Source organism: Epinephelus lanceolatus, chromosome 15 (genome assembly GCF_041903045.1).
Source record: "Epinephelus lanceolatus isolate andai-2023 chromosome 15, ASM4190304v1, whole genome shotgun sequence".
NCBI classification, from domain to species: domain Eukaryota; kingdom Metazoa; phylum Chordata; class Actinopteri; order Perciformes; family Serranidae; genus Epinephelus; species Epinephelus lanceolatus.
This window is the reverse complement of record NC_135748.1, coordinates 1657795-1684558: the sequence shown is the minus strand read 5'-3', so window position 1 is coordinate 1684558 and position 26764 is coordinate 1657795. Positions and strand designations below refer to the sequence as shown.

At 41.6% G+C, this 26764-nt stretch overlaps 1 protein-coding gene across 1 annotated transcript; it reads right to left on the bottom strand.

The window, feature by feature from the left end:
* Positions 1-884: 884 nt before the first annotated feature.
* slirp (SRA stem-loop interacting RNA binding protein) lies at positions 885-19224 on the bottom strand. The gene is made up of 4 exons (XM_033642894.2): positions 19069-19224; positions 18235-18293; positions 9593-9700; positions 885-1316 (listed from the first exon to the last, which is right to left on the bottom strand). Exons 1-4 carry the CDS (start codon positions 19133-19135, stop codon positions 1248-1250), a joined length of 303 nt encoding a protein of 100 aa, XP_033498785.1. The 5' UTR covers positions 19136-19224; the 3' UTR covers positions 885-1247.
* Between the last annotated feature and the right edge of the window lie 7540 nt (positions 19225-26764).

The window sequence follows — 26764 nt, the reverse complement described above, 5'->3', positions numbered from 1 at the left end:
GAGGTGGTGCAACAAAGTACTAGTGGTGTGTTGAAGTGTTCTTTTGTTTGTTTTTCATGATTCCATAATTTTTTCCCTCTGCTTGGTCTAAAAAAGTAACTGTTACTGACTACCACATTTTTTTTCTTGATTTCTTTTAGTGTTTCTTAAAGCCAGAAAGTTGCCATTTGAAATGACTTTGGTTTTGTGTCATGTCTGTGATCTGCTTTTTTTCTACAAAATGAAACAACTGAATGAACATCCTCCAAGACTGGTGATTCCATAATTTTTGCCAGGGGTTGTATATGTGCTTATACAGAGTTTTGACATCTAATAACTTCGAAAATTGTTGATAATCATGACTTAAAGCCTTAACTGTCAGACTTACGCTGATCAATCCCATCAACCCCCATCAACCTCCCCTGCTGTCACTCCTCTGTGGTACATGATTAGATACACTGACATGTGAAGCAGCTGACAATTACTGATGCCTTTGCCAATTCAAGATAATTTGAAGGTAAAGTTCAAATATACTGAGAACTGGCTCGTCTCTGCTGGAACAAATATATGCTCTCTGAAGATCACTAATCAACATGTTATACACTGTTTGTTTAATCTGCACAGAGTTTAAATGCAGGACCTTTACTTGTTATGGAGTATTTTTACAGTGGTATCAGCACTTTTAATATGGGATCTGAATATTTCCTCCACCACTGCAGGAGTTTATTGCCACCTGGTGCCCAAAAGGTTTAACTTGCTCAAAGCAGCTGCAGTCTATTGTTTGCCAGTGTCCACAGCCAATGGCCAATTAAGTCCAAAGATCCTTTACTCAAGTAGAAGGAGTAAAACTACAAAACAAAATACTACCTTACAAGCACAAGTATTGCTACCAACATGAGACATGAGACTTTAACACAGTTTTTATTGCCATACACTGGAAATGAGTGAATGATGTTTCATAAACCTTCCCAATATGTACTGTTGGTGGTGTGTGACAGGATAGTGACAGGAAGTACAACATTATCACTGACAATAAATAGACATTACAACTGGACATTAAAACAACAGCAATAATAAGGTGTACAGAGGAAGGAACACACCGGGATCATACTTCAGAATGGATATACATACACCAACCCCAGTGTACTGGTCAGGTTTTTTACATGTCCCAAACAGAACTGCAAAAATGTCATATATCAAGCAGCTGAGGCAGACTGAATGAATCTGAGCCTTTGCCTGTCTCATCCACACATCAGAATCCCAGAGTTTCAGTCATATTCACTGTCTTTGTTTGACTTCTGCCCTGCAAAGGGACGTCTGTTCCTCTGAACCTGGAGCTGAGAACAAACAGGAAGAATATAATACATGCAGAATATCAATATTTTCAGGGTCTGCCTCATGTCATACTGATCATACTAATTTCATTCTGATTTGTAAAAACATACTCAATAGCCTAAGTTTCATATGCTGATATGTTAACATTTGCTGTATTTATACTGATGATCACTGTAAGAGTTGTCACCATTTTATCAAATAAAATTAAATCATATAAAAAAACTTAATCTGTGGGTGAATACATTTTCATAGAAAAGCAGAGGTGCATTTTTGACTCCTAGGTACTGCCAGGGTGCCCTTAGGCAAGGCTTCAAACCCATAACTGCTTGGAACACCAACAACGCGGCAGCCCTGTCACTCCGGCATCTCTCCAAAGCAAATAATAACAGAGTGAAAAAACTGAATTTTTCCAAGACGGATTCATAAAGAGCTGCTTCTTCTTAATGGTTTTAAATACAATGGAAAGATTCATGTCACCTTTTTCAAGTGAGAATAAACTGATGGAAACATAAAACAAAACCCTGACTATCACCACAGGACTTTGTTGATATGACAAGTGAATTTGATTATTTTACCGTTGTGGCAAACCTTTTGTCTGTTATAAAAGAGTAGTAAAGTAAATACAACTGTTGTAGCCAGCCGTATTTTTCAACATGTATTTGTTATTGTGTATGGTGCAGTGATCTTCCTGTGAGGATCTGTGTGTTACAGGTGCAAATGCCCAGTGCCGATTGGGTGACTCTCCATGACGTCGCTATTGCGGATTGGCAAAGCTGGGTGCTTGGCCTACTTAACATCCAAGTCGGCCGCAATGACGCCGTAAATCGATGCTACCAGCCGATCGCTTTCCTCCTCCGTTTTCCGCTGGTTGAAATACTATTTTTAGCCTGTGTTCGTGCTCGGTACATTGAGCCATTTCATTGGTGTGAACAGTTTGGTTAAGCTGCTGTTAAAGCAACTCTTACCTTTCTTGCATTTCACACAGCACTTAGAAAAAATCTGAACATCCACAACTCCCGCCTCCCTCCAAAGTCGCATCCCCCTCCTCCTGCAACTCCACCTCCCTCCAAAGGCCTACTTCCCCCTTCTCCATTACATCCTCATTATGTCTATGTTAGATGTAGGTGTTGGCAAGGTAACGTTAGATACACGGAAGAAGATAGCGAGTGTAACGTTACAACCACGACAGTCAAACACAGCCCCTGAGTTTTAAAACTTTAGAATAAGTTTTAGTTTAGCGTTTTAGAATAAGGTTACAGTGCTAACGTTACATAGTAGCGTTAACGTTACTAGTAAGTGGAAACGCACAAGGAAGATGATGTTAATGTTTCAGAGGCTATGCTACAGTAGGCTAACGTTAGCCATTAGCATCTGGGTGCTGTGTTGTCATATATAACGTTATGAACTGAACTTCTTTGTCATTTCTATGCACAGCACAGAAACGAAATGACATGTGGCATACCCCAACATTTAAAAACAATTTGTGCAACATATGAGAAAGAACATCAAGTGCAATAGTAAGATGAAAAGAGTCGACATTTCACAGTCCAAAACTCCACATCTTGAGAGCAGAACTGGGATCATCCTCTTCACATCACAGCACCATGAATTGTTTGTGTATACTGCCACACCGCCTCCACGGAGCTTACCAGATGATGCAGCCTCCCTGTCTGCTCTATGTAGTGTTAGCCCCGTTAGTTCAACACCGGAGTCTGATATTTTACCATTCATCCACGTCTCAGTGAACACAAGGACGCAGCGGTCCCTCACTCCTCGGTGAGTGGATCTCCACAGTCGGATGTAGTGGATCTCCACAGTCCGAGCGGACGTTCGCTAAAAGGCCACTGGGAACAGCTGGCCCTCCGTGCTTCCCTCGCTCCCGCGTCCTGTCACAGCGCTGCCGGTGTCTCCCCGTCGGGACAGCTCCAGCCGAAACCACGGTCATCTCAGGGCTAGCTCAACGTAGCACGCCAAGCTTGCTACACATTCCGAGCTCTCCCGGTTTTAGCATTGGATCTCTGCAGCGGTTTCTAATGTCTGTAAGAAACTCACGACTGTATTGCACTGAAGAATTTACCTCTTGTTGCACCGTGTTTATAGTTTTTATCCACAAGCGTCCCTGTTAAAAAATTGGTCCACGCTTTTGTTACCTCAAGGCTGGATTACTGTAACTCTCTATTATCTGGTAGCTCTAGTAAGTCCTTAAAAAACTCTCCAGCTAATTCAGAATGCAGCAGCACGTGTACTAACAGGAACTAAGAAACGAGATCATATTTCTCCTGTTTTAGCTTCTCTGCACTGGCTCCCTGTAAAATCCAGAATTGAATTTAAAATCCTACTGTTAACTTATAAAGCTCTAAATGGTCAAGCTCCGTCATATCTTAGAGTGCCATATTATCCCACCAGAACTCTGCGCTCTGAGAATGCAGGGTTACTCGTGGTCCCTAAAGTCTCCAAAAGTAGATCAGGAGCCAGAGCCTTCAGCTATCAGGCTCCTCTCCTGTGGAATCATCTTCCTGTTGCGGTCCGGGAGGCAGACACCGTCTCCACATTTAAGACTAGACTTAAGACTTTCCTCTTTGATAAAGCTTATAGTTAGGGCTGACTCAGGCTTGCCTTGTACCAGCCCCTAGTTAGGCTGACTTAGGCCTAGTCTGTCGGAGGACCCCCTATAATACACCGGGCACCTTCTCTCCTTCTCTCGTGTCCTATTACTGCATCTTGCTAACTCGGCCATTCTGGATGTCACTGACTCGGCTTCTTCTCCGGAGCCTTTGTGCTCCACTGTCTCTCAGGTTAACTCGTATTGCAGCGGTGCCTGGATAGTGTGACGTGTGTGGTTGTGCTGCTGCCGTGGTCCTGCCAGATGCCTCCTGCTGCTGCTGTTACCATTAGTCATACTTCTACTGTCATTATACACATATGATTACTGTCACACATGTATACTATCAGATATTAATATATTATTAATTATAATATTATTACTTTCATTAATGTTGTAAGCTACTGCCATTACCATCTATCCTGCATCTCTCTCTGTCTCTGGAAGCATTCACAACCTATGTTCTTCTACTACCAAAATTATTTCTTCTTCTTCTTCTTCTTCCATCAATTATCTTCAACATACTTCAACCGATTCAAACCATTCAAACTTCTGATTCAGCTTCTTTAGGACATTATCGGAAACTTTCAGATTTTTCCATAAAGTTCATACTTTCCCGGGAATTCAACGTTAAAATTCCGACTTCTCTTAAAGCGGATGGAGCGAAAACGGTTGGTTCGCTACTTGTTCCACAAACTTCAACTGATTAAAACCATTCAAACATGAAAACGTTCAGCTGAATTAGGACATTCCCGGATCTATTCACTTTTTTCCTAACATTCATACTTTCCGAGATATTTCCGATTTTTCCCAAATCCTTTTCCCATTGAGAATGCATTACAGAATCCTCAAAAATCTAAAAATTTCACCTTTTTTCAAACTGTGACTACCGATTCATACTTTCAGCTAGAAACTCCATTCAAAATGGAAAATATTCATCATTTTGCTGACATTTTACATATGATTCAACTTTTCAATCCCATTCAAACTTTCAAAAATATTCAGTGTTTTCTGAAACTTTGTTATAATGGAAGTCAATGACAAAATCCTTCAAACTCACTCATCTTCACCCACACATCACGAATTCATACATTGACGCAGAAACTCCATTCCAACTCTAAAACGTTCACGCTGCCGTCGACTTTCAGGAACTAATTCAAATTTTCAATATCTCTTTTAGTTTTTCTACAAAGTCAGTTTTAAATACATGAAGTTTTCAGCCCTTCTCAGACTTTATAATGGGTGTGTATTGCGTGAGCTAGAGTGGGTGATGTCATCACTAGAGTGGAAAGCAGCTGTAAACTCATCACGAAATTTTCTCTTCAACTCGCTCATACGGCCACAATTTTCACTGAACATACACAATTTATACCAAACACGTAGGAAAATTTGTCCTGCTCACAGAAATGGTGACATGGAATCTGTCCCACGTACACATTTTTGCTGAGCGGCTCCAAAGTGAAGGGAGCGCCGATTTTTTTCTCATTCACTCCCATGTAAGCTGAGAGGAGAAATTTCTGGAAACAGCTGAGGTGCAACACATTTGTAACTCGCTCCTGTGACTACATTTTTGACTCTAGAAATATAAAACATGACACGTGTCTTAACAAGAAGTTTATCTCTCTCACCATCACTTTATTTTCATGATTGGAGCAACGGTTTAGGTATGGGAAGAACTTGTTTGAGGAGTTCAAACCCATTAAAAACAGCCTTTGCTGATCTGCTCTCTCATGAGCTCTCTATGTGCCCCTTAAGTGCAGGCAAGTCAGGAATCGCCATGACAACGGCTGCGCACACACAGACCTCTACTCATACTTGAATTTTCTCTTCAACTCGCTCATATGGCCACAATTTTCACTGTACAGACACAATTTATACCACAAAACGTAGGAAAATTTGTCCTGGTCACAGAAATGTTGACATGGAATCTCTCACACGTACACATTTTTGCTGAGTGGCTCCAAAGCGAAGGGAGCACCGATTTTTTTCTCATTCACTCCCATGTAAACTGAGAGGACAAATTTCTGGAAAACAGCTGAGGTGCAACACATTTTAAACTCGCTCCTGTGACCACATTTTTGACTCTAGAAATATAAAACATGACACGTGCATTCACAAGAAGTTTATCTCTCTCACCATCACTTTATTTTCATGATTGGACCAACGGTTTGGGTATGGGAAGAACTTGTTCGGGGAGTTAAATCTCCTCTAAAAGAGCTCTCTTCTCTGTGATCTGTCTATCTCCCTGCTCTTCTGCCAGGTGCACCTAGTTTATTACCATGGCAACCGCTGTGCCACACAAACTAACAGAAACATGATGTGTGTGCGTGCCTACATCTTACATGCAGACATGACAGGGGCAGAATCTCCATTTTAACCTTTTAGTTGCCAGAGTTTATTGAGGAAAATATTCATTTCTACATTTCAAAAGGCTGTCACTTGAAAGTGTTGAGAGAAAAAGGCATACTGTAAATGAGAAAACTATTTATCATGACCCAAAGTTTGTGATGGGAGTACATTAACTCATCTAATTTGCATTTTGTGGCGTCACTAGGCGGAGGCCATATTGGATTTCATAAATCTCAGTAAAACATTCAAATATTCAAATCATTCAAACTTTATTTTATAAAAGGCAGCTATTTAGTGTGGCGTCAGCTTTTCAACAAACTTTCAAACATTCAGATCATTCAAACTTTATTGTATTCAAGGCAGCATTGCAGCGTGGCTTCAGCTGGCAGCATTCACACCCGCAATTTCTTCAGAAATTGCTTCTCTAGTTTCTTATGTCATGCTTCAATACCCCTAGACTGGGGCTTAACAACAACACATGAAAAACAGATTAAAAAGGTAGCTGACATGCAAAAGTGGTTTCCCACAGCCTTTCAAATGCATCTAGTGCTGGAAAATGATTTAATGTTTTTATTATTTAGGCTATTAATCCTATTTATACGTCTTGTATATGAAATGTCTGTTGTCGCTGCATTTTTTAAACCCATATGTTGCCTGCATCCAGGCAACGTCTCAGTGTTACACAAGACTTAAACTACCAAGAAGAATGGCAATGCGCTATGATCCACCTCACACACAAACTAGCAAACGCTCACCTGACACAATCATTGTGCTACTGCGCTAATTTCATTAATCTCACAGACTAATTTAGCTTAGCACATGCAACATATAGACCTATGTGGCACTGTAGACTAACTAACAGACAGATTGAACAGAATAGCAGCTCTATGTCTCTCTTAGTGTTGCTGTAGAACCTTTAAGTGAATGATACCCCTTTTCCACCAAAGCAGTTCCAGTGCTGGTGCTGGGGCTGGTTCTCAGTTGGTTCAACTTGCGAACCAGCTGAGAACCAATTTGCTTTTCCACGGCTCGAGGTGGTTAGAGGGCCACGTCATTGCGTCACTGTATACGTCGTTGCTTTCCCACTGGCGCCGAGCTCGAAGGAACAACAACGATGGCGGACCACGTATTTGCGCGTATCTGTGGCCTTTTCCTCTGTAACTTTTAGCCGTCCAGTCAAGCGCTGATTTGTGTTTCCGTTATCAATTTAGATGCCCGATGTCACACCGAGCTGTGCACCTACTCCTTCTCCGGAGCGGGTCAAAAAGCCGGGCCGCCCGCACTTAAGTGGGTAGCCGTGGCATCTCGCCGACCGCAGCCAACCCATGAGAGGCTGTTTCTCGCCCTCTAACAAGCCGTGTGTGTTGTGAGACTCTCCTCACCTCTGTCTGTGGGAGACCAGAGAGAAAGGCGTTTTGTGTCCCTGTGTGTTCAGCTCTCAGAACTTTTGTAGCTTCTAACTGAATCTCTGTGGTTTGGAGTTTAGTTTCTCTCCTGCATCCTGTTTTTACTTTACATATTGGCTTTATTTTACTGTTTCATGTTCACTATCAGCAGTATTATAAGTTTTGTTAAGCTGCTGCTCGAAAACTCTATTTCCATATTTTGCTACTTCACACTAAAAGTTTTTACAAAGCAAAATAATGACAGACTTTTATTTTAAGACTATATGACTTAAAATATATTTATTACAGAATTAGCAAAAGTCAGGAACTTTTCTTCAATTAAAGGGAAATTTCGGTTTATTTCAACCTGTCTCCTATCGTCCTAAATTTGTTTCAAGTGACTAGTGATGAAAAATAATAGTTAGCATGTTAGCCGTTAGCCTAGATACAGCCTCTGGAGATAACTCTGGAGATTGGTGGTGTACCTGTGAATGCTGTGCCCCAGTGCCCACAGAAGAGGAATGCCTCTGTTGCAAGGAATGGGACCGGTTGCAGCCTTATTTTCAAGGTCTGGATGTGACCGAGGACGAGACACCTCCACCTGGAGTAACGTTAGTATCCAGCTGGGCTTTATCTAGGGCTGGCGAGATATATTTCGGCCGCGCTTTGGAAAGCAGAGCGAGAGGGATAAACAAACATGGCAGCACACCGGTAAGGTAAGACAACACGTTTACATGTCGTTTTCTATATGTTCTCTGACATTTATATATATGAGGCAGTCTTTGTGGAGAAAAAGCTTATTTAGTGGACTAACTTTGCACTTGAAGGGATGCCCGTTCACTTACGTTTTAACAGGTCTGACACTACTAATGCGCCCCGGCTGTATCTAGGCTAACGGCTAACATGCTAACTATTATTTTTCATCACTAGTCATTTGAAACAAATTTAGGACGATAGGAGACAGGTTGAAATAAACCGAAATTTCCCTTTAAGACAAGTGTAATAATATTGCAAGGAGGAAGAGTAAAATCAGAAATTGATGAAGAACTGGAGACAAGAGGCTTTTACTGCACCCCTGCAAACAGCTCACCTCCAACAAGTAAACTTCTTTTACCTGCCCTGGTGTGGAAAAACACATGTAGCAAAAATAACAGAGGACTTTAGCCGTGGATCAGCTTGCAACTGAACATGTAGCCCATTTCATAGAAAACACCGGGATATATATCGTGTATTGCCATTCAGCCTGAAAATACTGGGATATGAATTTTTGTCCATATCGCCCAGCCCTAATCAGGACCAAACATAAAGTCATTATTCAAAGGGGTAACATTATGGTATGTTTTAAAGGAATTATACTGCTTGTCGTAAGCAAGTAAACACCACCCTGATTAATCATATAGTGAAGTTTTAATGCATAATGCTATATGTGATTTTATAGAAGGCTTCTTTAAGAGCCAGCGTGGACAGATGGAGCAGAGAGAACACAACAAACACATTCAGTAGTTCAGTGAGAGCAAGAGCAGTGCTACTTTACGGCAACTGCACAGCTTTATTTGGTGGCATTATTGATGCAACATATGGCTTAACAACTTTGCATTTATAATGTATTCCCTCAGCTGAGAATGTGTATCACTCATAGATTGCTTATTGACTATAGACTGACACTAATTCCAGAGGAGTTTAGTGACAGGTGCTTTTTTGCAGATTTCAATCTGAAACTCAAAACAAAAACCGGTCCCAACCAGGTAAAAGAGAGCCACCTTCTCAACATTGAAAACTGACTTAAGGCTCAACTAATCCGCAAATCCTGCTTCATAGTACAGCCCTCTGTTCAGATCCTGCCCATTTTTATGGTGGTATGTTTTACGAAACCACAGCAATCCAAGCTTGTGTTGTGTTGTGTTAATAAATACTCCAATATCCACAAGACTTTACTCTTTACCTTTGCCCCCTCCAGCATGTGTGGGTCTTTTTGCAGTGCATTGTTCAGGCCCTCCTCTGTGGTGAATCCCACCCAGCAGAAGCCTCTGTGGAAGCCTGTTTCTTTATCCTGGTGCAACACACAGCACACAAACAGTCATACACACAAACACAAACAGCTCATGAAAAAACATGTTTATCACTGCTGTGGGTGTCTTAACAAATATTAAAACTCTGTTGATTGGCTGCCTGAGTGGAGAAACACACATAACCATCTAAAACACCTGGTATCAATAGGAATGAATTGGATGGGAAAATTTTGATTATTAATCCAAAGAATTCTTCATTAGTAGTATTATAAGTAGTCACTGGTAGGGCTGGGCAATAAATTGAAAATTAATTGAAACAGACATTCAGAACCTCTAACCAACGTAATCTTGCCCATGTCTGTAAATTAGTGTTTTTTTTCAATTCTGTTAATACTTTCCCCACTGTGTGTGTTCTTGTACTGTCCCCTTGAAAACATACTAATGCGTGTGGCTTTGGCTTTCATCAAGAAAATGCCAAACAGAAGGAAAATAAAATGTAAACACTGCAGAAAAACCTTTCAGCAACTATCAATACCAGGTAATACCACCAATCTGTTTCAGCATTTGAGCACAATCACCTTACCAAATATGAGGAGTGCATGCAAAAGCATTAACAAAGGCTACACAATATGAAGAAGATTCAAGAAAATGGAAAGAAATAACTGACGCCATTTCCTACTACATCGCAAAGGACATGGCTCCCATAGCTACAGTGGAGCACAGTGGGTTTAAACACCTCCTTAAAACCCTTGACAAAAGACATGCAGTGCCATCGCGAATATATATATATATATATATATTTTTTTACAATTAAACTTTTTTATTGCTTTTCCACCACTTGATCACACATTTTACATGTCAATATGTCCATTTACAGCAATATAAAACCAAACTAAGAAAAACAGAAAACAGAAAACCAACATTAAACATAAAAGAGAACCTGCACATTCCTCTTGACAATATATACAGTACCACGTTTCCTCATACAACATTGCATTCCACATTCATCTACTGAGCATTACAAGATAATACACTTACATCAGGGACATTCCACATGGATTTCAATTATCATGGCAATCCTCTCTATTCATCATTTCCAGATAGGGGTCCCAGACTTTTCTGAACACACTTAGACTGTTGTTAACCCTGTGAATAAGCTGCTCAAAAGAATCTATTTTAGCCAGTTCATCTCTCCATTCCTTAAAACTGTCCTTGTCTCTTGACTTCCAATGCCTAAGAACTATCCTGCTTCCTGTTAGGAGGGCTAATTTCAACCAAGAACACATATGTGCAGACAAGTTGGCTTCTATTGGTATGATACCTAATATACATAATGCTGGACCCTCTGTGAATTCTGTTCCCAATATATTGTTAATACATCTGACAACCGCTGATCAGATGTCATGTACCATTTCACATTCATATAACATGTGGATCAACGTGCCCCTCCCTTTGTCACACCTCCAACACTTGTCGTCCTCACTTAGTTCCAGCCTCGACATCTTTGCTGGAGTCCAATAATTTTTATTTATGATTCTGAAAGTAATTAAGCGTGTTTGCATGTCCCGGGCTGTGGAATACCACGATTGTACTGTTTTCCTCCAGCTTTCCCCTTGAATAGGTGTTCCCAGGTCTTTTTCCCAAGTCAGTTTGACACCCTCATAGTTTGGTGATTGATGTTCTCTAAGCACATTATAAAACCTGGATATCCCCCCTCTAAGCTTCCAGCTCGATCGCCACAACTCCTGGATATCCGTGACAGGGGCAAGATGTTTCTTTCTATCTGCTGTTGTTATACAACTCCTCATTTGCATAAATTTCCAAAAATCCTTCCTAGGTATGTCATATTTGGACACCAGCTGTTCAAAGGAGACTAAGTGTTTCCCATCAAACAGGTCTTCCATTAATATTACTCCTGCTCTCACCCAATTTTCCCACATGATAGACTTCTTATTAATTTTCAATGACTTATTATGCCATATTGATGACCCTTTGGTATAATAGGGATTTGAGTCTGATAAGCTCTTCTCCAGCTGTCTCTAGCAAATGCCAACACAGAGATTCTATAAGGTATATCCCTTCCTGTCTGAGTAAGAAAAGCTTGTATCGAGAAGGGCTCCACTAGCTCTTTCTCCATTGCTACTCATGCAGGAGCACAGGCCTCTGATAGATTTAATTTAGATAACTGACTTAATGAGAAGGCATAATGATACCAATCTATTCTTGGGCACCCGAGCCCCGCCTCTCACTGATGCATACAGTTTCTTCTTATTAAAAGAGGGTTTCTTGCCTGCCCATAGAAAACTACTTATGGCTCTGTTATATCTAGCAAGAAGTGGGGGAGGAAACTCCAGAGGTAGCATATATGTTACATAATTCATCTGTGGTACTACAATCATCTTTAAGATATTTATCCTACCTATCAGTGACAGACCCAATTTTGCCCAATTTAATAAGTTACTTTCAATTTTTTGGATAAGGGGCAGCAAATTTACATTCATTATGTTTTCCATTCCAGGTGTAATCATAATACCTAAATAAACCAGTCCGGTTGGAAGCCACTTAAATTGCCATTTACTACGAATACTCGGGGGGCATAATTTAGACAAGGGCATAGCTTCAGGTTTAGACCAATTGATCTTATATCCTGATATACGCGAGAAAGAGCCAATCAACGACAGGATCTGTGGAACTGCAGTTTCTGGGTTATTTGATACCAATAAAATGTCATCCGCATATAAAAGCAATTTGTGTTCTTTCTGTCCTGCAACTATGCCTTCAATATTGACATGGCCCCTGATGGCTCCTGCTAGTGGTTCCAAGGCCAGGGTGAAGATCAGAGGGGACAAGGGGCAGCCCTGCCTGGTCCCACGTAACAGGTTAAAAGGAGCAGAAATAATCCCATTTGTGAGGACAGATGCCCTTGGACATCTATACAACAGCTTTACCCATTTAACATATGCACTACCAATCCCAAACCGTTCAAGTATTGCAAACAAATACTCCCACTCCACTCTGTCATACGCTTTCTCTGCGTCCAGAGAGAAAGCCACCATCGGTTCTGCACTATTTCTTGTTTGCCATATGAGATGCAACAATCTACGTAAATTATCTGCTGATGTCCGGCCCTTGATAAATCCCACCTGATCTGGGTGGATTAGTGTTGGTAGGTACCTCTCTAGCCTTGTCGCTAAAATCTTAGCGAGGATCTTTGCATCCACGTTTATCAAGGACACTGGCCTATAACTCCCACACATTTGTGGGTCTTTACCCTTTTTGTGAATTAGTGTTATTATTGCATCTTGCATACTTTCTGGTAGACTTCCCCTCCAGAACGCATCCTGAAATACAGTGAGAAGCTCTGGAGCCAGCAGATCTGAGAATGCCTTGTAGAGGTCTGTGGGGAGCCCATCACCCCCCGGAGACCTCCCAGCAGCAAGGTCTTTAATGGCTTGTCGGACCTCTCCTAAGGTGATGGGTCCCCCCAGCTCCTCCCCAACTGGCCCAGATAACTCCGGCAAATTAATCCTAGACAGAAAATCTTGGAATTCTCCAATATTCCACGTGTCCTGTGACGTATACAATTTCTGATAGAATAATTTGAAAGTGTTGTTGATCTCCATATTATCTGTTACAATCTCCCCTCTTTCATTCTGTATCCCCAGCATTAAGGTTTGGGTTTGCTGTTGTTTCACCCTCTGAGCCAGTAACCTCCCTGCTCTTTCTCCCTGTTCATAATATTTCTGTCTGCATCTAAACAATGAGAACTCTGCCCTTCTCTGCATGATACTATTTAGCGCAAACTTTGCCTTGCTCAGCTTAGCAAATACAGTCTGGTTCCTACTGTCCACATATTTATTTTCCAGGTCTCGTATCAGAACTTCCAATCTAGGCAGTTGGCCCGCTGCCTGTTTTTTAAGATAAGAGGAATGCTGTATTAGTCTAGGGCTGCATGATTAATCGTAATAAAATCATGATCTCGATTCATATGCATATGCGATCTAATTTTTCAATGACTGCAATTCTGCCGGCCCCGCCCGTGCCGGGAGTCGGGACATCATCTGCATGAAAACACGCGCTCCCAATGACGCAGCGTTATACCACATGATGCAGAGCGTCAGCCGGCCGGCAGTTTGTAAAGCAGCAAGACAGGGGAGAAACACACTGCTAACTGTAGCCTCAGTTTGTGCCTCATACAGATCTGCTGGTAAAGTTAACTTAGCGTTAGTAAGCGTGATAAAAGACGGCAGAGAGGCGACGCTGTGCAAATAAACCAAAGATTTATTAATTTTCTGTAGCAGTAAACACATGGGCCGATAACAAATGTGTTAACTAACTATGCTAAAGCTTTACAAGATATTCAGGGCTGCCGACAATAACATTAACATAACGAACAGCAAGGCTACGGCAAGTTAACGTACGGACACTCCTCAGACAGACAGACACACACACACACACACACACACACACACACACACACACACACACACACACACCGGACAGCCTCTCAGTCCTTAGCCGCTATTGTTAGCTCATGTACAACACAGGTACCACACAGACAGTTTTACAAAGGGTCATAATGTGCTTCTAGTGACTGTCAAATCACCAGCGAAAGATGTTTACACTGCGGACACGGAGAACAGCTGCCTGCTCTCATGGGACAAAGATCCTCTTAGAAGAAAGACGGATCACTCTGCTCTGCCGCCAGGAACAAACTGGGAGGCAAAGATCCTCTCTGAGGAAGAGGGTCACTTTGCTGCGGGGTTCACCAAAAATGTTTTTGTTTTTTTTTGCCTTTTAATAAATTGAACACACATTAAAGAACATACAAAATCCTGTAGAGAATTAATACATATAATACAATACAGTAAACACTGTCAAATTAAATGAAGGAAGAGGATTTTTTTAAAGGCAAATAAAATATTGGGGATTTATGTAAAAATATACATAGAGACATATAAATAATTATATAATTAAAGATATGTAGGTTATGTTAGGTGAATACTCCTGTCAAATGCATGGTGTTAAAACGTTTAATTTTGACTTAATTCCAGGCCTGGAATACCTACCTCAGAAAAATGTTGTTCAACATTGATATTATTGTTAAAATTATTCAAAAGCTGTAAGAGAAGACAAGAGACTAAAGCTAAAACAGGAATGTTCCTTCTCTGCTGACCAGAGTTTATGTGCCTTGTGTCTCTTGTATCAGGCACAATCATAGCTTTTGTTATTTACTGATTTTTTTTTATTATTTATTTATAATTTTTGTTACTTTTCCTTTTGTATCAGGAAATAAGCACAATAAATCTTTATGTTGAAAAAAATCGGGAGAGAATCGTGATCTCAATTATAAGCCAAAAAAATCGTGATTCTCATTTTTTCCAGAATCGTGCAGCCCTCTATTAGTCTACCCCTTAGATATGCCTTAAAAGCATCCCAGACCACCCCTGGGTTATTCACTGTCCCCTCATTAATTTCCCAATATTCTAATATTTGCTGTCTGATAAAATCACAAGAATGTTCGTTTTGGAGCTGTGATACATTAAATCTCCAGCGGGTGGAGCGCTTTTCATTCTCAGTCTTAAATTGCAAAGTCAAATCTACAGGTCCATGGTCAGTAATCACAATATTTCCTATAGAGGTCTGTTCTACTATTGACACTAACTGCTTCGATACCAAAAAATAAACGATCCTAGAATACGACGAGTGCAGGTTGGAGAAGAAGGTATATCCCCTCTCCTGAGGATGTAAAAGCCTCCACATGTCCACCAGACCAAGTTCTTCTGAGATTGAATCAATAGCTATTTGGGATTTTTGAATGGGCCTAGATCTACCTGCATCCTCTGATCTATCTAATACATTGTCCCTTACTTGATTAAAGTCACCTCCAACTATTATATCAGTATTCCCCATATTCTGTATTATTTTGTTTAAGTAAAAAAAAAACTCAGGAGAGTCTACGTTGGGGGCATATATATTTACCAGTGACCATCTTTTCCCCATTAACTCTATATCAAGTGCTACCCATCTCCCCTCTGTATCATTTTTCTGGTCATATACCTTAGTAATTAGATTTTTACATATCAGAATAATAACACCTCGTTTGCTGGAAGAGAATGTACTGTAGAAAATCTGCCCTACCCAGTCCCTCTGTAGCTTTTTGGATTCTGCTGGGTCCAAATGTGTCTCCTGCGGGAGAGCTATGTCTGTTTTCTTTTGTTTTAAATACATTAGGAGTTTCTTTCTTTTAATGACAAGATTAGCCCCCTTTACATTCCAGGTAACTATTTTAAGTGTTCCTGTCATAGTGATGGTTCAGTTTATTATACGTCCCAAGTCCTGTTCTGATATCACAATGTGTATATTCAAATATTCAGAGAAATGCTCTATGCTTGTCATAAGAGTGATTTGTAGTGTCACCATACTATCAGACAAACCAGAATGTGCTAAACTATTGAAAACAAAAATTAATAAGAAAACTGTGAGAAAAAACACAAAAGTGAACAATCCCCGTCAGCACAGACCATCCAACAGGTCCTGGTCTGCTGCCATCCTCAACTTTGATAACGAAAACAAAACAACCTACTATAATAGGTCCGTGAAACTAAAAGTGCCCCCCCCCCTCTCATATTCTCTTATTACCTTCATATTTGGGCATATCAGATTATGACCAATAATCTGTTGCAATTAGGCCCAGTGTAATACCCTTTTAATATCAATCCCAGTATAAGTCTTACACCCTTTATATATAGAGTGATAGTAAGTCCTCACCCCTGGTTTTCATCTCTGGTAACTGTAAGTCCAAGTCCCAGGGGACTGTGTGATCCTCTGTCGCCCCCCAGTGACTGATCCTCAGCAGGTGCAGCTGTCAGCGTAGTGTGGAAATGAAAGCCTGCGCCTCCGCGGGGGTCGTGAAGAAGTGGCTCTTGTTGTTTGCCAATATCTTCAGTATATCCCGGTACAACATGGCATATGAGACATCCTTCATTGTTCGGAGTTGGCGTTTGGCCTTGTCATATTTTTAGCGCTTCTGTACTGTGTCTTTAGACAGGTCCTGTCTTAAGTATATGCGCTGGCCTTGCCACTCGACATTTCCCTTCTCCCTCGCTGCTCTCAGTACCACCTCTCTCGCCCCGAATTGGAGGAACTTGACCAAAATGTGGCGGCTATATCTCACTTCAGGGTTTGGCTTGGGACCACATCTGTGAGCACGCTCTATCTCAAAGCCTCCGTCAGTGTCCAAGCCCAGTCCCTCCTTCAGCAATGTGCCCACAAACTCATCCATATTTCTCTTCTCAGAGTCCTCCAACACACCAACTATACGAACATTATTACGGCGCCCCGTGTCTTCCAGATATGTCACCCGCTCCTGAAGCTGCTCTACAGTTTTCCCCACTCGAGTTACCTCTTCCTCTCTCGTGTTACATCCATCTTCTAGTGTAGAGATGCAGGTTTCAGCCTCCGTAATTCTGCCCCCGAGCTGCCGTACCGTCGTCTGGAGAGACTCGAGGCTCACTTTCATTCCTCCGATGTCGGTTGCGATTCCCTGCAGCATGGTCTTGATGCTAGCTAGCTCCGTGGCTGTATCAAACTGAGCCTCGCCAGCTGCCGCCGCTAGCTCCTTCTCATACTTCTTCTTCCCCCGCATGCTTTGTCTCAGTTCGTCTCCTGGCATGTTGTCGACTTGTTCCTATCACTATTAGACTTACATTCAAGCACTTATTGACGCACTCTTACAATCTTATTTTTAGAGGGGCGTGATGTGTTCGGCCCTGCAGAGCTCCTCACTACACAGCCATTCCAGACGGCGTCCCACGTGACTCCGCGAAAATATTTTTTTTACCAAACTGTGGTGCCAAACATGTACAACACATTTAGTAAAAAGTAAGTGATGCAAGTTATTTTTTACTTTTGACAAGGCATTGTCTTAAAAAATGTTTACACGAGATGCAAGTTATTATTTTCTACTTTTGACGTGGCAATATTTAAATTTATATTGTTTGCAAAAAACACAAATTATTTATTTTATTATTATTTATTTTTAGAGAACTTGATTTTTACTTTAAAACTAAAATGTGACATATTTGAAGAGATGTGAGTTATTTTCTAATATTCAAAATATTCTGTTTTGGTTGCAAGAAATGCAAGTTATTTATTTTCTGCTTTTAGGGGAACTTCAAGCAATGTGTGCTTTGATTTCAATCAGGGAATATTTAATTAATAATCATAAATAGTTCATCTGAGTGTGTTTCCTTCAATAAATTTAAAATCACAGAGATATGCACTCTTTCATTCGAAAAAAAATATCCCAGTTTTAATAGTTGAGCATATTCACAGCCAACCCGCCACACGCACAGTTTTAGATTTACCATAAATCTGTAATATAAACATGGTACCACAGTGCAGAAAAAGTATTTTAGTTAGCAAAGTGGCCCTCAGGCAAAGCAAGTCGAGCAAAGAATTAATAAATCAATGGGGCAGCACAGGAGTGTAACTGTGATCTGGACAGAACCAATGAACACAATCTGAACAAAAGAACGTTTCAGTGTTTCAGACTTATGCTGGGACAACTTACAAACGGAAGAAGACATTTCTTGACTGGGCCAAACTGTGCAAAGTACTCCCTCATCTCCTCTGAAAAACACACAGGAACACTTCATCATCTCAAGCACAAAGCAGAAGTTAAACTCAGACTTTGGATTTTACAAATTATTTGTTGATGCTCCAAGTACCAGCTGTGCTACAGCATTATTAGCACGTATTCAAACGCCGAGGTGCCACTTTATTAGGTACACCTATTTATAACTAATGGAGTCAAAGATAACAGTTCTGCAATAAACCCTACCTCCATAAAGACTTAAATGTTGTTGGAAAAAAAAACCCTCCACAGTGACGTTCTAAAACTACACCCTCCACAATGAAGATCTAAAATTACACTCTCCACAGTGAAGATCTAAAACTACACCCTCGTCAGTGACGATCTCGAGTTGAATCGACACCTACACCTGTCTTAACCAGTTTCATTAAAGCCTGAAGATTGTAACCTTTCCGAGGGCAGATTTATTGCAGGACTGTTGGATGGGACTGCATTAGGCTAGTTTTAGGAAGATAAAGTTATATCAGTAAACTGAGTGTGTGTTGCTTGGTGTTAAAGATGCATATTTGATTGAAATGCGCCTCTCTGAAATAAATTGTTGTTGTTTTAAATAATTTGATGTCCTCACGTGCACAGAGTATTTGGTAAAGTTAACTAACACACGTGACGGCCAGACAATGATGGCGAGGCTGCATACCGTACCGTGCCATGCCTGCTGTATCTACAACCTGTACAGAATGAAGTGAGTGGCCACAGACGCATATCTCCCTGCAGCTAAATATGAAAGGTCATTGAACCAGTTAACAGACTTACTGCCAGCAATAGTCCATGGTATTTTGGACACAAAGACCTCGAACACTTTCTTGGACGGCACCGCCATTGTTCGACCTCTATACGCTTCTTCTCCTTCTGCTTCTTCTTCTTCTTCTTCTACTGTTTATTGGCGGTTGGCAAACAACGAATTGGTGCATTACCGCCACCAACTGGAATGGAGTGTGGATCAAAATGACTATTACACCCTCTTAACAAAAAAAAAAAAAAAAAAAAAAAAGGAGAAATTATATCCTCTTAGAGTGACCAGACGTCCCGCATTGCGCGGGACTGCACAGCATTTCTGTATCTTTTCATGCATCACACAAATTGAGACCATGTCCCACATGATTGGTTGTCACCCGCGCTAGCATTCCCCTCCGGCCAATGAGAAGAAGCTGCATGCAGTCGCCGGCCCACGTGGGCTCTCTGTTTATTGTCATAGTAGCACCGGACCGTGCGGTGTGAATGTGTGAAGAGAAAATCCTGTGGGTGGCGCCTATGGCATGCCGTTTTAACATTTAATAGCTAGACTGGATATTCATTACTGATATCTGCAACATAATTTTGCCTAGTCAAAAATCTTATTCAAGATATCTGTAATTAGATTTTGACTAGTCAAAACTCTAATTACAGATATCTGTAATTAGAGTTTTGACTAGTAAGATTCAAACTATTTTTGCCATTCATGTGTATGGGGTTTGTCATTATAGATATCTCCAATGCTGTTGCGGATATCTGCAATTCTTATTGTGGATATCTGCAACTGAATTGTGGATATCTGTAATTCCAGTTTGAGATATCTACAAATTAATTTTGACTAGTCATAATTCAAGTTCAAGATATCTTTAATTATCATCAATTGAAGATATCTACATGGTCCTTTCTAGATATCTTGAATTGAGTTTCAGATAGTCAGAATGACGTTGTAGATATCTTGAATTCGAATTATGACTAGTCAAAATGACGTTGTAGATATCTACAACGTCATTTTCACTAGTCAAAATGACGTTGTAGATATCCGCAACTGAATTATGACTAGTCAAAATGACGTTGTAGATATCTACAACTGAATTATGACTAGTCATAATGTAATTGTAGATATCTATAATGACAAACCCCATACACATGAATGGCAATAGTTTGAATCTTACTAGTCAAAACTGAATTACAGATATCTGTAATTCAGTTTTGACTATTCAGAATGACGTCATAGATATCTGTAATTCAGTTTTGACTAGTCAGAATGACGTTATAGATATCTGTCATTCAGTTTTGACTAGTCAAAATGACGTTACAGATATCTGTAATTCAGTTTTGACTAGTCAGAATGACGTTACAGATATCTTAAATTAAAATTCATACTAGTCACAATGACATTACTACTAGTCAAAATGACGTTATAGATATCTATAATGGTAATTCCGGATAGTCGGACTTAGTGATTAAATGTTAAAACGGCTTGCCATACACACCGACTCCCGTTCCTTCGCTGCTGCAGCCGTGTTACTCTTCTTCCTGAAAACAGCTTCAAATTCGCTGTATAAGCGTATTAAAATATCCAACTCCAGAGGAGTAAAAAATGCAGACCTTTTCTTGTAGCTTGTTGCCATGGTGAATCGTGGTATCGGGGCTCCATTGATGACGGCTTTTTAAAGTCGTGGTGCACGCGCTTAACTCAGAGTGAACAAACTGTGTTGATTGAACCGATTGAAATCACCTGTTCTGAAACCCGTAACCCAGAGTTTCCCATCTCAGAGTTACTCAACTCAGAGTTCAGGGTTAGGCTCAGAGTTTGTTAAACCTCCTTTCTGAAACGGACCCCTGGTCACCCTATATCCTCTCCATCAAGTTACTCATTCTTAGAAACTGAAAAATGAATCCATACCACTTATTTCCTGAGTTCTGTTGCAGAATGTCCAGGATATCAAATGGTACCTTATTGTTTCTAAGATTGTTAATCAAATGCTGTCTATCTGTTTCATATCTCTGACAATGTAATATAACATGGTCTATTGTTTTACTCCAATGTGTGCTGGTACCCATAAAAACACCACTGTAATCCCCATCATTTGAATTCTGTATAGTGTTTGTTGTACCTCTATCAAAATATCTGGTCTGTTGTGTGAATGACTGTGCTGTAAACTGATTAATGCTGAACTTGAATCTGAACAAATAACTGCTCTCAAAGGTCTTATATCTTCAATCCACAGCACTTGTAGAAAAGGCTATGGCAAGGAAACAGTTAACAGGCTGGCTGTTCGTTCAGACTGGCCCAGGCATGTCCAGACATGCCCCTCCCAGACCTGTTAAGACATTAGGTTCATTCGAGATGAGCCAGTCCCGCGCCGGTTAGTTTTGTGTCCGACTTCATCCCAACTTCAAACCGCGAGAGCGAGGCGGCCGCAGTTGTTAGAGGCAATCGCTGCAGTTGCTCTCCACTGAATGCACCGCCTGGCTCTCACCTGATCTAACAGCTCATTGGTTCAGATGCCGACTCAACAATATGACGTTTTAGATAAACTACTCATTTTTGTTGAATTTTAGAGATTAAGATTGTATTTGTCTGATCTGAAAGTTTATTCTGTGAACAGAAAACATGTTGTATGACTGATGGTGATAACAAACTGATATATGGGTCTGATCACTTTTTTAATGAATTGACATCATTCCAGACAGGATGTTAGTGTGTCTGTGACTTCCTGCATGGACTGAAGGCTGCTGAAAACTGTCAGGAAACTGTCCGACTTCACCGCAGCTTTTTGTCACCGCCCCCCGCTGCGGCCGCCTGCTCTCGTCTACTTTTCAGGCGAGGCGCAGTTCATCTCGAACGAGCCTAGTGTCCTGTGCCATTTAGCATACAGGCACTCCAGCAGTCACATTAAGAACTGAAAATCCATTGAAGTTTATCCTGTTGTGTGCGTAGATGAAACAATGTAAGTAGTTCAACTGTTAGAGAATATGTTATGTAAGATTACATTAATATACAGAATATTACTGATTGCTTGATTCTTACTAGTTCATTGCTGGTTGTTGCTTGTACGGTTAATTGCAGCTATGAAGAGTCTTTCCAAGTTTGACTAAGCTATGTATAATTGATGTGTGAGTCCTGATGTTGTTTCATTCCCTTAGTTATGGTATTTATTTCTGTTTTAGACCACACACTTACCATTCAGCCTTGTGACATCTCTGCAATATGCCTATGTACCTGTTACCTGAAAACGAAGTAAAATCCTCCTAAACGACGATCTGTCTCCGTGTCTTGACCTGACACTCCATATTGGTGCATACACCTACCCAGCCCAAAAGCTTCAATACAATTTGTGGTCCTTTGAGCCAGATCCAGGCATCAGTATGGCTTCAGGAGGAGACCCTCGACGATCCACTCGCCCTCGTCATCTACCCGTTCATCTAGATGATTATCTCATAGACTACAGGCTACCGTGGCAGCCACGGGTACATAGGCATGAAGATGAGGAAAAGAAGAAATACGGACCTAACAGCAGGACGGGCAGCCCTCAGCCCGTAGTGGTTAACACCCAGGAGACAGTGCTACAACAGATTCTGGAGACCGCTCGTCAGCAAAGTGAGACTGCTAGGCAACAGAGTGAGACAGCCAGATGCCAGACCGAGGTCTTAGAAAAAGTACTCCAGTCCCACTCCCTTCAGTCTTCAGCTTGGAGCTCCAGGCGCTCTTCTGCTTACCCCTCAGCTCAGGCTTCAGTACAGCCATCCAGACAAGTGTCACGACAGCAGTCACCGACTCACCTCCTCCAGGCGGGTCTTCCAGAGCAGTTTCATTCTCCACACCAAGTCCCCCACCAGGTGAAAGGCGAAGAGAGCCAAGGCCTATCAGTCACTGAACTGGCTGAGTGGTTAAGCCACATTAAAGTCCAACCATCCATGCTACCTCCACCTGTAGAAGAGGATGATTATGCTTCACTGTCATGCCACTCATTTGCCTCAGAGCCACCTATCCAGCCAGCTATCACCAAGCTGGAACCTCACACCCCTCTACCACGTCCAGTGATCCCCCAAATGTGGTTGCCCGATAATACTCAGTTTCCGGGTCATCGGTTCAAGCCAGTCAAGCCCGACCCAAGCCCCCCTAAACAACCACCTGGGCTTTCCTTCCCACCACAGCATGCGACATGTCCTCTGCCTACTCCTGGTTATCCCGCCCCTCAAGAGTATCCCAGTGGCTTTGCACAATACCCCCCTGTGATGTTGATGCCGTCACCTCCCCCAGTGGAAGGTCCCACCTTCCCAGACTTCACTAAGGAGGACAGAGCTCAGTATGTCGAACTCTGTCTTGCTCTTCGTACTCTCCTACACCCCAGCCAACCTGAGCATTACAAGTATGCTATCTTGCTGAAACACATCAAGGTACCAACACCTCATCGACTCATTCTAGCCCATGCAGAATCCCAGACACCGTACACCCATACCTTAGAATCTCTCGATGACAGGTATGGCCATCCATACCAGTATGCTCTCCGGGAGATTGAGGAGCTGGAGTGTCTTCCCCCTATTAGGGATGACAAAGCCTTAGACGACTTCTCCACAAGAGTCCAGTCACTAGTCGGGATGTTAAGGTCGCTAAGCGAGGAAGGCCAAGAGGAGCTACACTGTGGGTCTAATGTCCAGTGCCGACTGTCCAAAGAGAGCGGTTTCGTCACCATCAATACCATAAGGATCCGCATAAGCTCAAGTTCAGCCTGATTGACCTTTCTGACTGGTTGAGGTCCGAGGTAAGATGTCTGGACTTTGACTACAGCAAGCAGCCCATTAGCGAAAAGAAGATCAAAGCCAAATGGAGAGCTGAGGCCACAACACTGATCCAGGGGACCTCAAACCCCCCTCCAACCATCACACCAGCCTTACCCCCACTTTTACAGCAAGTTTTTCTACTTTTCAAGTCTTTTTACTTTTAAAGGCAAGAGCCACTGTGCGTACTGTGATAAGACGGAACATCACCTCAGCCAATGTCAGGACTTCTCCAAACTAACCGAGGAGCAGATCACGGATTGGATAAAGACCAACAGAAGATGCTGGCGGTGTGGCCGTAACCACTTCGCTGCAGCTTGTGACCTCAAGAAATCCTGCCCTCTGTGCAAGTCCAAGCATCTTGCTGTTCTCCACGACATGAATCAGAGAGTCAGGGAGAGTGAAAATCCAGAAGACACCACAATGACTGCTTCCTCTACTGCCAGTGTTGGTCCTACAACTGAGGTTCTCTACCAGCCCAGTGCTTACAACAGAGCGATGCTAAAGGTGGTGAGGGTTAACCTGCATTACCAAGACAAAGTACTGGATACCTACGCCATCTTGGATGATGGGTCAGACCGAACGATCCTGCTCCCATCGGCAGCCCAGTATCTTGACATTGAGGGACAACCTGAAGACCTACCACTTCGAACAATACATCAGGAAGTAACAGCACTGCATGGTTCTCGTGTATCTTTTCATATCCCCACTCCAGCACACCCTCAGGGGCGTTTCTGGATCCAGAATGCCTTTACCGCCAAGCAGCTCAGTCTTTCTGAGTACACGTACCCAATCCCCCAGCTCCAGATCAAGTACCTTCACCTCAAAGGCATCCCGCTCTCCCCAATCAACCGGGCCCAACCAACTGTGCTAATTGGATCTGACCATGTGAACCTGATTATTCCCTTGGAGCCAGTGCGGATAGGTCCGCCTGGAGGACCTGTTGCAGTCAAGACCCACCTTGGTTGGGCACTCCAAGGTCCAGCTAAGTATCTCAGTCAGTAGCTCCCATCCTCCTACTGCCTGTTCACTTCATCGATATCCCCAGTACTCGAGTTGAGGGGGGGGTGAGGCGGGATAGCATCCCCCTTGAAATAAAAACGGTCAAAATCATCCCCCTTCTAAAACTGCCATCCCCCCTTTCCATCCCTTGTGTCATTTTTTGAATGAATGTGGCGTTACTGCTATTTCAGCATTTAGTTTTACCTTTGGTTTTACGTATATCGAGTAAAATACTGGGAGTGAGGGCACACATGCAAAGATATTTTTATATCATATTTCAGCGAGCTACACCGTGGATGTCGTGTGTGCCCTATACAGGGCGCCCGAATGACGCAAAGTACGTCCAAATTCACACCTATTCTTCTCTATGGATTTTCTCTGCAACCGCTTGTCATAGCAAGAAACCACGCATATCACGTGAAACAACGGAACCATAGCTTTCTGACAAGATGAAGCCCTTGTCGGTAGTCCAATGTTTTCATAGTGAAAAAAAATGATAAAGACTAAAACTAAAATTATGTATAACAAAGCTTTCATACAGCTTTGCACACACATTACTCTTGGATGGATTACTCACGAATGCAGGCTCGCACAGAAATGCCACGCATATCACATGAAAGTGCAGGACTGGCGCTTTCCAGTGATATCACACCCATCATTGTGCGGTCATCCCATCACGCTATAAATACAGATCGATTGTCTACAAAATAAAAACCTGATGAATTTCTTTACAATCCATTATGCAGATCTTGTTATCAGTCACTTCATATAGTGAGGAATATCGTATCTTACCACGTCTTAGGCTTGTGTGTGTTTCTCCATGTCTATCCACATTTGTAGTCCGGCTTTCAAGATGCAAATATCTCCATATTGTCCAGCTGACATTCCATCAAACTTTGTATGACAAGACCAGCGCACTTCACCTTTGTGCAGACAACTGTAGCCTAATGATGCATACGTGACAGGGCAGTAGTCACCATATACATTGAGGGGGACACGCCCCCCCCCCATGCCTAAAATATCCCCCCAGTATATAACTGACATCATTGCACTTGGTTGACTATTTTTCTATGATCTTAGATGTAAATATTGCATGTTTCTTTCAGATAAAACACATTTTTGACTTGTGAATGAGTCAATGGAATTTCTTGCAATAATGAAAAAATACTGGCAATCATGTCCGCCTGGCACAAACCACATGTTTTGGACAGCTGGGAAGTGACAGAATGTCCCAGCATCATGGTTCTTATATTGCCAGATTCCAGAGAGTCTCCCCTCTTCATATATGGCAGAGTATGTCAACTTCCAACTTGCTATGGTGAGATATATGTAAAAATGTAAGAATTTAGTAATACAGATTTGTTTTTTTCATTGATATAAAAATTAATATAAAATACAGGCACATAGAAGAACATGTAATGATGGCAAATCTGGATAGCCCAGATTGTCCTGAAAAAAAACAAACAAACAAGATATAGCATGTGTATGTAGCCTTTATAATGACTGTGATATGAGCTTAAAAGTAAAGGCAGGAAAAATACCCCAAAAAGGCCTAGGGCCCAAAGGGTTAAACAGTGATATTAAAAGGAAGGTGAAAAATTATTTTCAGCCCCAAAACTATTTTATCTTCAGTGGATTTTTTTAAATCCACACTTGAATGTTGGGCATTTTCAAGAAAATATGTAGTTTTCTTAAAAATCAACTGGAAGAGTAATGTTATGTGCTTGCATAAGATTTCTGCTCAGTCATTCTAACAAAACCATAATGAGTTTGTTTTCTTCACATAGAGGATAACTATGGCCAGCAAGCAAGGGCAAGAAATATTGAGAACAAAAAGCATGACTATGAAAATCTCTGGAAACTTTTATGAGATAGAGGAGAGTGGGGTAGGCAGTCATAGAACTGGTCCAATGTATTTGGTATTATTTGT